At 39.1% G+C, this 12,733-nt stretch overlaps 1 protein-coding gene across 1 annotated transcript; it reads right to left on the bottom strand.

Annotated features, from left to right (window-relative positions):
• Positions 1-8,644: 8,644 nt before the first annotated feature.
• LOC100892143 (A-kinase anchor protein 14) lies at positions 8,645-12,614 on the bottom strand. The gene is made up of 4 exons (XM_003724419.3): positions 12,583-12,614; positions 11,142-11,412; positions 9,897-10,076; positions 8,645-9,052 (listed from the first exon to the last, which is right to left on the bottom strand). The coding sequence occupies exons 2-4, from the start codon at positions 11,397-11,399 to the stop codon at positions 8,915-8,917; spliced, it is 576 nt and encodes a 191-aa protein (XP_003724467.1). The 5' UTR covers positions 11,400-11,412; positions 12,583-12,614; the 3' UTR covers positions 8,645-8,914.
• Positions 12,615-12,733: the final 119 nt, after the last annotated feature.

The following is a 12,733-nucleotide window of genomic DNA, read 5'->3' as shown; positions in this document are numbered from 1 at the left end:
GCGTGAAGAGGACAAAGAGAAGACAGCCTTTATCTGTCCTCTAGGCTTCTACCAGTTCGAGCGAATGCCCCAGGGTGTAAAAGGGGCCCCGGCCACTTTCCAACGTTTGATGGAGAAGTGTATGTCAGGTTTAAACATGATGGAGGTACTTGTGTACATGGACGACCTCATCATTTTCTCTAAGACGCTAGAAGAGATGGAGGAGCGCCTGGGTAGAGTGCATGGGTGTCGATCCCGGGGGGGATGGGGGGGATATATCCCCCCCAATATTTCAGGTGGGGGGGATGGCCTGTACAATCATCCCCCCCAATAATTCGCCATCAATAAAAAAAAAAAATGAAGAGAAAAATTAAGGATGAGAGCCCGATGAGAGTAGTTAATGGTTATTACTCGCAAGATGACCACCGATATACACATTTTACTATCTCATTTCCATAATACATACATATATACGAAGTAAATAATACAACCGTATGTGAGACAATAATAAATAGAATTCTCGCTCATACGGCTTCATCAGGAATTGATGAATTTATTCAATTTGTTCAATCAACAGCATCATAGAAATGCAGTGCGCCAAATGCAAAGACGCAACGTCAAAAAGCAACGAGCTAAATGTTAAGCGCGAAGCGCAAAAATTGCAATCTGCAATGCACATCAGACAATCCTGGACAGTGTAAACATAGATGAACTCTGTGACGATTTCGTGATGAGATCGGAGACAAGGAGAAAGATTTTCGGACATTAGTATGACTTATAAAATAGTTCTCTAGTTGTTATGTTGTTTTCGTTCACCCTTTTTAAAATTCACGTCATTGTATCTTTATTTTTGTTTTTTTCACTCATTTTATTTCCTGATATTTCCTAAAAGATTTTTCATTTTTAAAGAAAAATTATTATGTCACAAATTATTTGTAACACAAATTATTTTCAGTGGGGAAACTGAATTCAGACAAGGATTCATATAGAGAACAGTACAATGAATTGCTTCTTTCTCTAATAATTCAGTGAAAAGGGCAAAGCAGTTAGGGGGCAACTGAATTCAGACGTGGATTAAGCGTAATAATCAAATGAAACGTCAAAGTACACGATACAACGAAGCGTCTTCTTTTACGAATAATTTAATGAAACGTGAAAGCTTCCGCGCTAAGCGCGGAATGGGCGAAAATGAATACAGACAAGGATTAAGAGTAATGATAAATTGAAACGTTAAAGCTTCCGCGCTTCGTGCGGTAGGGGGGAAACTGAGTTCATGAAGGACACGATACAACAAATCGTCTTCTTTCACTAATGTGAAAGCTTCCGCGCTTCGCGCAGGAATTGGCGAAAATGAATTCAGACAAGGATTAAGAGTCGAGAATGGTACATAGGATCGTCTTCTTTCTTTAATCATCTAATGAAACATCAGAGCTTCCGCGCTACGCGCGGGGAAGGGGGAATTTGATTCAAACATTAAGGATTAAGAGTCGAGAATGGTCCATCGAATCGTCTTCTTTCTTTAATAATCTGATGAAACATCAGAGCTTCCGCGCTACGCGCGGAGGAAGGGGAACTTGATTCAAACAAGTATTAAGAGTCGAGAACCGGTCCAAATTGCAACGAACCGTCTTCTTTCTCTTATAATTTAGTAAAACGTCAAAGGTTCCGCGCTTTGCGCGGTAGGGGACAAACTGAATTCATGAAGGACACGATGCATCGAATCGTCTTCTTTCTTTAATAATCTGATGTAACGTCAGAGCTTCCGCGCTACGCGCGGGGAAGGGGGAATTTGATTCAAACATTAAGGATTAAGAGTCGAGAATGGTACATCGAATCGTCTTCTGTCTTTAATAATCTAATGAAACGTCAGAGCTTCCACGCTACACGCGGAGGAAGGGGAACTTGATTCAAACAAGGATTAAGAGTCGAGAACGGTCCAACGAATCGTCTTCTTTCTCTAATAATTTAGTGAAACGTCAAAGCTTCCGCGCTTCGCGGGGGGGAACTCCCCCTCCCTACACGCAACCCCGTAGGGACCGCGCTTCGCGTGCTCACTACCGCCCCCTAAAATGAAATCCTGGCTACGCGCTTGGGAGGGGTGCAACTTGCCACACGCTTCTACCTCTTGATTGCTTTGATCCATTGCCGAAAATATTTTGGCACCTATCATCCCCCCCAACCACGGATACAAATCGACACCCTTGGTAGAGTGCTTGATCGGATGCATGAATTTGGCTTGAAGGCATCTCCTGAGAAGTGTCAATTCTGTTGTGAGTCGGTCAAGTATCTAGGTCATGTAGTCTCGGCAGAGGGAGTGCAGACAGACCCAGACAAGGTAGCAGACCTCGCAACGTGGCCTAGACCAGAAACTATCAGGCAAGTAAAGTCTTTCTTAGGATTTGCAGGATACTATCGGCGATTCATCAAGGACTACTCCAAGATATCACGCCCACTGAATGCTCTCACTATTGGGTGTGTATACCCAAAGAAGAGAGGGCAGCCACCTCCCAAGAGGCAGCCTGACCCTAATGCTAGACGAGCTAATGATTCCATTAGTGACCTCTGGACAAGTGAGTGTGAGGATGCGTTCCACGCACTCAAGAAACTACTTGTTTCTGCCCCAGTGCTTGCCTTCGCAGACCTGTCACAACCCTTTGTTTTGCATGTTGATGCGAGTCGTGACGGTCTGGGTGGTGTCCTATACCAGGAGCATGAAGGAAAGCTCCGCCCGGTTGCATACGGCAGCCGAGGATTATCAGCAAGTGAGAAGAACTACCCAGCCCACAAGCTGGAGTTCTTAGCCCTTAAGTGGGCAGTTACAGACAAGTTCCGTGAGTATCTGTATGGAGCTAAGGGTACGCGGATTATGACAGATAATAATCCACTAACATATATACTAAGCTCAGCCAAACTCGACGCCACAGGCCATCGGTGGTTGGCTGCACTCTCATGTTTCGATTTCTCCATCCACTATAAGCCAGGTAAGGCAAATATTGAAGCCGACGCACTGTCTCGCAAGCCTCAAAACCCTGCCTTGGACGAGGAATACGAACAGCGCCAAAAGTGGAAGCTGAGTGACCTGGAGGCACGGCTCAGGGATGACGCCGATGTAATCTGCCCCCAGGAAGCCATCAGTGCCCTGTACCAGCCGTACGAGGCTGTACCCAAGACAGAAGTAGGCCCCATACCTAAGGTCACCCATAAACATGTACCTATGATAGAGACCCTTTGTGCAAGTGCCGAGTCCATTCCCAGCCTTTATGCAAAAGGCTCAGACCTAAACAAGGTAGACTGGTCCCAGGCACAAAATGCAGACCAAATTGTGAACCTGGTCCGGAGTCATGTAGAGCAAGGTAAGAAACCCTCTTCGTTGGATGGTGTACCACGTGATGCTAAGCTCATGCTCCGTGAATTTGATAGGCTCGTGCTGAGGCAAGGCATCCTCTATAGGTCTTTCTTAGATTCCCTTGGGAAGACTCATTACCAGCTCGTCCTGCCCTCAAGTAGCCGGAGGCAAGCTATGAGAGGCATCCATGATGAGGTGGGTCATCTCGGCATTGAAAGATCAATAGCCTTTGCTAGGGACAGGTTCTACTGGCCCAAGATGAGTGCCGAAATAACAGAGTGGGTGAAGCACTGTCCCCGTTGCGTGGCAAGAAAATCACATCAGCACATATCAGCGCCACTGGTTAGTATCAAGACGACGAGTCCATTGGAGCTGGTCTGCATGGATTTTCTGTCCTTAGAGCCAGACCGCTCTAACAAAAAGTCAATACTAGTGGTAACTGACCACTACACTCGATATGCGCAAGCTTTCCCAACAAAAGACCAAACTGCTAAAACTGTGGCTAAGGTCTTATGGGAGAACTTTTTTGTACATTATGGCTTGCCTCAACGCCTTCACTCCGATCAAGGCAGAGACTTCGAGAGCAAAGTCATATATGAACTGACCAGGCTCCTTGGAGTTCAAAAGTCAAGGACCACCCCATATCATCCTCAAGGTGACCCCCAGCCCGAAAGGTTCAACCGAACTTTACTAAGTATGCTAGGAACCCTAGAGGAAGAGAAGAAACAAAACTGGAGCAAGTACGTTAGTGCATTAGTGCATGCGTACAATTGTTCAAAGCATGATAGCACTGGTTTTTCCCCATACCTTTTGATGTTTGGTAGGGAAGCTAGACTACCTGTTGATTTGCGCTTTGGCACGAGTCCAGACAACCATAGTGGCACGGATCACGTTCAGTATGTCCAGGGACTTCGTGAACAACTCGCTCGTGCTTACAAGCTTGCATCTGAGGCGTCAGACAAGTCGGCCGAGGCCAACAAGAAAAGGTACGATGCTAAGGTGCGAGAAAATGATCTCCAGACAGGAGACAGAGTGCTTGTGAGAAATGTCGGTCTGACTGGCAAGCACAAGCTAGCCGACAAGTGGTTTCGAGAGCCACAAATAGTTGTACGGCGTATCAACCCAGACATGCCTGTCTATAAAGTAAAGCCGGAGAATGGAGAAGGTCGAGAACGAACCCTCCATAGAAATCTCCTCCTACCAATTGAGTATTTTAATGAGACTTTGCTTTCCCCCATTGTGCAAAGAGTCCGTAAAGGTCCATCACATCGGACTAGATCCAAACAGGTTCTAGCCGCCGAACCGAGTCACTCAAGTGATGAATCTGCCTCGGATGATGAGAGTGTCGCTCTACTTTTCCCAGAGATGCCACCTGCCCCTGGCCTCCGTGTGGATGCCCCTGAGTTTGTCCCAGATAGGGTAAGGCCCATTCCTGAGATCCCATCTCCCATTATAGTGGAAGATGAAAGTGATGAAGGAAGTATCCAAGATGGCAGTCCTGCAGTAAGTATGATCGAAAGTGATGAAGAAGTCTTATTTCCCTTGAATGAAGCTCCTGAACTGATAGAGCCCCAGCAGAGGGCCGAAGAGGTAGGTTACGGGGACCAGATTCTGAGGAGGGAGAATACTGATGGCGAAGAAATGGGTGCTGACCCCGTCGATCAAATAGGTAATGTATCTCTTGAGAATCCTTTTGTTTCTAGCAATGTACCTGCTGTCTTACCAGACATCGAACCTGGTGCTGTAGACGCAGAGCCCGAGCCGCAATCCATCCGACGCTCAACGCGCTCTTCTAAGCCGCCGCAGCGCATGGTATATAGCGATTTGGGTGATCCTCTGACAAGATCGGCTACCTCCTCTAGGTTATTTGCTGGGTTAAGGCAGAAGATTTTTGGATTTTAAATATTGTCTAACTTTTACTTATGTTCACGGAGTGAACAGGGTTTGAGGAGGGAGGATGTAACCCCCATAAAAATGGCAGTTACTAAAATCATATTTTGTTATTTATTCTTTTCCTATCTCTATCTCTCTCTCTCTCTCTCTCTCTCTCTCTTTCTCTCTCTTTTTTCTCTCTCTCTCTCTCTCTCTCTCTCTTTGTATCCATTCATTTCATCTCATACTTCTAAGAAACAAACTCTGCTTTGTGCTCCTTATGCAGTTTAGTGCAATATAGGTTTGTTCTCACCCAGATTATTTTCTTCTCCCAGTTTAAAAACTATTGCTGGTAGATAACTTACTTGCTAGGGCTTTGACCATCAATAACACTGGACACAGTGTTTGGGATTATATTGTCTCCCACAGAATTCGGTGCCCTTTCCCCTTTGTCTATTCCCTTTAATAGGACCCTCTTTACTTAAGTGGTGTTTGCAGGTAGATTGTGTCCCTTCAGGATGTTGCTACTGTTAATCTCTGTATTCAGGAGAAGTATAGTTTTAAGTGGTTGTACTAAGAAAAGACGAGCTTTTAGACCATGCTGTAGAGAGCTGGCTTGGAGTATTGGGTTTGAGACAAAGGATGAGTCATTTTAGTTAAGGATGCAAGCTTGGTCCTATCACATGATGTTAGGTAACCAATAAGAAGTCTAGTTGGAAGGAAGGGTAATGTGGGTCTGGACAGTTTAATAAAACTTTGAAACTTTAAGTTTCCAGCTCATTCTCTGCCCAGCTGCCATTGCTTCGAACACTGCCCTGTATATATTCAATCTCCATGTTGGAGCATGTGCTACTAAATATATCTGTAGCCTCTATCTGATTTTCTTCTTCAATATATATATATATATATATATACAAAACGTATATATCAACTTTACCTTCTTCAAGTTCTCTAAGTTTTGAGAGAGTTTCCTGTATTATATTTGATTGGGCATTTCATCCAACTTCAACCTTTATGAGTTGCATGGTTATCATCCCAGTTCCTGATTTTATATTGCAAGCAAGTGTTGGCTCTTTTACTAGGTAAGAACACTATATTTTGCTATGTATGTTTTCATTACTCTGTTGTATGAAGTGTGTGTATATCATGATGATATCTATATTTTGCTTGTATGACTCTGAGTGTAGTTTGAGACTGTAGCATACATTCTATAACTTTTTAATTCAGATGTGTGTTATACAAGATTGATTCTTTCTGCTGATCAAACAATTCAGTTAAATGAGAAGAAAAGATTATTATGGGAGATTATTTTGCAGTTATTATACTGCATAGCATGCGAGCCCTAAAATAGCCCATGCTGAAAGATAATTGGCTTTTATTTAGGGTAATGGCAACTCGTGCAAGAGGTCATTGAACTCTCACTAAATTTGGTGGTTTGAGATACTTGGTTGTAGATAAGATTTACTAACCTTATCTACTGATGTACTGGTAATGTGTATTTGCTGTTCATTAAGGTTATGCGCAGCGTGGAGCATTATTACGCATATTCAATTGCTGGACTTTTCCATTAATTGTAAAAGTCAAATGTTATTTTGGCAAATTCTAAATCAAGCGATATGGTCAGGTCAATCAGATAGATCGAGCTATCTATCTGTGGCATCCCTATCGCATTCATTATAGCTCATAATGATATGAATGAAAACTCTACTGAACAGTTGGTGCACTATGCTATCTTCATTGCATGCAATTATTGTGATGTATACATATTTTATTTATATTTACTAACGTGGGATAAGTACTATTTTGAAAGGATTGTATCATGTTAATCATGAATTAAACTAAGTTATAAGTATAACTGAGTAAATTAAGTTGACAGAATCACATTGATTCTTCCAAAGTTAATTAGATAAATCAAGAGGCAAACTCTCATTCTTTTCTTAATTTAATCTATTGAGGGACGAGCTTGTTATATATATATATATATATATATATATATATATATATATTTATCTTTCCCTCTCTTAAGGAATGTTTTATTAGAAGAGTTCTGTTTATTATGCTCTTTTACTAGGCGGATCTTTTACTAGGCGGATCTTTTACTAGGCGGATCTTTTACTAGGGTCTTTTAATTGATGAAATTCATCAAGCTTCAAGCTATCGTTCAACTTGTTCCTGTGTTCTGCGTGCTGCGACGTCCTCTTCAACGACACAGAGATGCCGGATATATTGATCAACCGCGTATCGCGAGCGAGTTCATGAACATTTAATAATTTGGTTACTTTAATATTTAGATAATAATCGGTTTAGTTATAAGTTATAATACCTTATAATGTTATAGTTGTAAGTTGTGGAAGTTTTGTTTATTTCAATGTTTACTTGATTTGCAGTTGTTATTGACAACGAGCTAAATTTCTTTATTTATGAACCTGGGAAATTGTGACATTCGGGTTACATATGTATAACGGTATGTTGTCTTCCATTGCTGCTGAAAGCAAACTGTTTCTGTTGTTTTATTATGGTGCTTGGAAGTAATTTTGATGTAAAATTTTAATCATGTGACATCTCATGTAGTGACTATATTCAAAATAAATGGACCAAACAATATACATGGTCTTTCATAGTAAAAATCATGACTGATGTCTCTTCTATTGTGAAGTTGCAATGTAGATGAAATTGGTGTTTTTGACTCAAACCCACTAAAATTAGGTCGGAGTTTCAACCTGACCTAAATTTGCACCACTTTTCAGAATACTGTCAATAGTGATAAATTTCCGGACTGGAATTCAGAATCGAATTCACATTTGTTGTTAATAAGGTAAAAACAAAATCACTTGACAGAGTGCAAACAGTTTGGAGAAGAAAAAAATATATCAAAACATTAATTTGTGACAAATCATTCATTTTATTACGTAATATATTTTATCTACATATATTTACAAGTTATCGCTGAATATATACACATATAATAACTTATATTGGAAAGATACACATCAGGAACAGGTATATTTCAACCATCAAAAGGAACTAACTATTAATAGGCTGAATAAATACAACAAGCAAATTCATTTCTCCATGCTTTGCATGCAAAAGCCTATAGGAAAAGAGAGAGAGATAGAGCTTTGCTAGTTTTATATACCTGGCTCCACTGTCCAATTTTCAATATCTGAATTTAAACCATTGTTTATTAAATCAATCAAGAACTCCTGCCTTATAAACCTACTGGCTAAAAAAGGGCTGTTCTCAAGAAAAATGTGAAAATATACTCCTTTGAGAAAACCAATCTAAAAAGCCAGAAAAGTTCTATATATCATGTAGTTTTATGATCAATACAGTCAAACCTGTAAATTTAGGCCACCCAAGGGAGACAAAATACATAGCCACTAAAGACGGGTGGCCTTTATAGAGAAGTGGCCACTAAATCAGGTTTGACTGTATTTTGTGTTACCATTTTTTTTTTGAGTGATGAGCATGGATTTTTAATTTTATTTGCTAAGATGACCTTCATACTCGCAACTGTCCTTAAGATATATTTTGATAAAACCTTGCTTATACAGTTTTAATGTTTCCTTAAAATGTCAGTATCCAACAGAAGTTTACTGACACAACATCTGTAGTCACATTGTCCTTTAAAAACATAATTTATTTTTTATAGTAGTAGTCATAATTGTCCCTTAGAAATAAAATGTTGCACTTTTGGAGTTTGTTGTTAATGTTTCTTCAGAATGTGACGGTGTCCATGACTAGAATCTTGGTGTCAATGGTGTCTTTAAGCCAGCGATCCCTGAACCTGGACTGACCGGGTTGGTGAACAAGACGGTTGGACTCAAACACATAGTATACAGATACAGGAAACGTCTGAAACACAAACAATGAGGGAAATACTGTTAGTATATGCACTGCTGTACCGGTATTTCAATAACTCAAAAGGCCACCGTAAAGAAATTAGTACATTGATATATTAAACTTGGTAACATTATTTAGCATTTGTACATAATATACACCACCAAAAAAAAGCCACTACACCATGGTTAGAAAATATTGTGCTTGTAAAAGAAACAGAGAGACTACCTAAAGAGAATAAGGAGATATCCAGGGCCCCATTTCACAAAACTTGTCATCGGTGACAAATGATAGTTTGTGTAAAGCTAGTGAAATCCTTGCTTCTAACTGGTTATTAGCAGATTTTTCATTGATTTTTGTCATTTGTCATTGAAAAAGGTCTTTGTGGAACGGGTCCCTGGAAGGAAAGGTGAATGGTAGACAGGGGACGAGGTAGACCAAGAACAGACTGGTTAAATAACATATTCAAATTAATGGATATTTTTTATACTGGGGACCTAGTGACAAGTTATTCCATTAACCTGTTATAAGTGAACAACAACACATGGAATCTACTCTGCATACATTACTTGTTGCTATGTCAGGCAAGCCATGGGCAAGCTATCAGGTTGTCAAAACAACCATCGTTTCAAAAGTATGCATACAATTTACAGGTCTACTGGGATGGTGTCATGTGTCAGACAAGATATGTGACAATTTTTTTTGAAGAAGGCTCAAGATAGAGAGGGATTGAGAAAGAAGAACCAAATGGCACTGTGCCTTGTTTCATAAAAATAGCTTACAACAGTTATTGGAACTTGTTATTGCTAACTGGTTTAATGAAACAGGGCCCAAATGGTAAAACTAAATCAGAGCATACCTTAGGTTTGATTTTGGAGACCTCTAAGGTGAAGTACACACAGGCAGTGGCTCGAGGGACAGGTTTTCTCCGGGTAGGAATGCTCCATCGGACCTGGTAGCGATACTTCTTGCAATACTTGTCATCTTCCTCTCTCAGGAAATCAATGCAGTATAACCAGCTGTTGTCGTACTCCCAGGTCTAAGATGGGTGGGAAGAGGAAGGATACAATAACAAGTAAAATATATGCTGGTTACATAACATTGGGAAATTGTTTGTTTATTCTATATGTACACAAACAGTGTTTTTCATATGGTCAAAGGTACCAAGCTCTATTAGCATTCATGCTATTCCAATATACCTATTGTTATGTGTTTATAATTGGATAATAACATTCAAGTTGAAGTTCAAGTTTAAAATGATTCAAGATTAAAAATTCATGGTAAGATGATAGAGAAGTCTGATTTCCATTGGCTTGACATCAATTAACATTAACAAAATAAGGTACAAATTATGTACTGAGATTCAGAAGGGCATTAGCACTGTAATTTATAGTCAATGAATAAACTTTCTTCTAATAGAAGAAACTAATAATAATATCTAATCGTCTTTTGTAAGATTTTTCCAACAATCGGTGAAAACCTAAATCTGGACAGAAAGCATTTATGTTCTATATCAAAAGGATCAAGAAGTTCAAAGCATCTAAAGCCAGTTTGTGATGCAAATAATAAAAACCTAATTTTCATGGAACTTAGGGTTTTACATTCATGCAATTGTATGTAATAAAACCAATTTGTGATACAGTGTACATGATAAATGTAGTTAAATATATCACATAACTTTTCTAATGTATGTTACTTTCAAAGGTGATCCCATGTTAAAATACAATTTTTGTTTAAAGTTTCATATTAAAAGTCCTAAAATACAGTCAAACCTGCTTTAGTGACCACCTGTCTACAAAGACCACCTGTCTACAGCAAGCACATTTGTTGTTTCCCTTGAAAATGGTTTCTCATTGGAACATGTACTAAAGGAACCTGTCTACAAAGACCACCTGTCTACAACAAGCACATTTTTGTTTACCTTGGGTGGTCGCTGTAGACAGGTTTGACTGTATATGCAAAATATAAGAGAACTACCAACTAGATAGAAATTGAGATTATAGCAACAAGCAGAAGATAGACCAGAAAATCGGACTGCAGGAATGGCTGCATTTTCCCCAGGAGATCCGGTAATAAGAACGTAATAATGAAAGGATATCTATACCTTTACAAATTCATCCAACTTCGTAGTTCCCAGGTCAATATTAAATTCTTCAATTGTCATCCACTCTATGTTCGGTATCTCATACTCCTCTGTCTCCCTGTATAGCAAGCTATCATACGTCTTGATTTCAGATAGGGGACGACTCAAGCTCTCGGATGTGTCTCCTAGATCAGTGACGATCCGCTTCCGAGCATTGTCAATCACTCGATCCACGAGGGCATGGGCCTGAATCTCAAGCTCTGTATTGATGCCAGTCATTTTTTTCTTTATGCTGTAAAAAGAGAAAGGAAACAATGTTGTTTTTTGTTTGTTTAATTCACAAAAACAGATGAACAATACAAGTAGAATCTAATCATTGATTCACATAAAAGATAGAGAAAATGATCAATATACAAAAGTACAGGTTGTACCATTTGTAACAATTAATATTAATGATTAAAATCCACTTTGACAGATGAATAAATGGTTTTTGAACATTGTTTACTACTCAAATTGCACAAGAAATCAAATCTTGAAGAATGAAGTTTACCGGTAATGGAAAAATAAATAACAACATCAAGACAATTGAGGAGGAACAAGAAGTCGGAGAAGCCAGGAAAAGGAAATGGAAAAAGACAAAGTAGGTTGAGAATAACAATAAGAGGAAGAACAGATGAATAACAAGATGGAGGATATATGAAGGAAAAGGAAAATAGAAGATACAAATTAAACTTAAAGAATAAAAGAAGAAGCTGAAAGGGGAAGGAGAACAAAAGAAAAGGAAGAGCAAGATTCAAGAAGGGAAAGAAAACAAAAAACTAGTATTTGAGAAGACAGATGGATCTAGATCTAAACACACAACTCAACAGCAGATCTCTGCATTTTTCCAGTACACCCGGTAATAAGTAATTTGGTAATTAGAAGAAAACTGAAAAAATCGATAATTCAAGAAGAAGAAAACCAACCGAAGAATTTGACCTCAACTTCAGTTCAACATTCAATTTCAAAATTCAAGTCAAGAACTGTCTTGAAGAAGAAGAAAAAGAAAGGAGCAAAGTCTATTTGACTTTAAGTTTTCCTTTCTAAATATGAAAAACGAACACGAAAATATTATTCTAGACGACTGGATCTAGGTGGATCATAATCTAGATCTTTTCTTGTAAGTAATGGCTAAATGGTTTCACACCTCCACTCGATTTTGAGATCTATTTTTTGGCATAGGGTCTAGTAATTTGACAATTACACCATTAAGAACATATGGGACTGCACTGGCTAATTGAAAAAGTAAAATTTACGACCATGGAAAATACATGTTTTAAATATGTTTCAATGATAAAAACACGAATTAAACAGCCTCATCACGGATATCTAAAATGAAAGCCACGGGAAAATTCTTACAAAGTAGCCTAATGTTGCACATTAGGCTGAAAAAAGTGAAAATAAAGCGACAAAAATGCCATACCTTTCCAAATAGTGTTGACAATGGTTGCTGGTAACAACGTTGCCAATCGGTCAGAAAATTCTACATTTAGAAAGTAACAATCACATCATTTTCATACTAAAAAAAACAACTTAAAATGCAAGTTATTATTTTTTAAATTAATGTTTGCTAC

Source organism: Strongylocentrotus purpuratus, unplaced genomic scaffold (genome assembly GCF_000002235.5).
Source record: "Strongylocentrotus purpuratus isolate Spur 01 unplaced genomic scaffold, Spur_5.0 spur5_scaffold_12, whole genome shotgun sequence".
NCBI lineage: Eukaryota > Metazoa > Echinodermata > Echinoidea > Camarodonta > Strongylocentrotidae > Strongylocentrotus > Strongylocentrotus purpuratus.
Note: the sequence above shows the minus strand (reverse complement) of the source record. Positions and strands in the feature narration are given on the sequence as shown.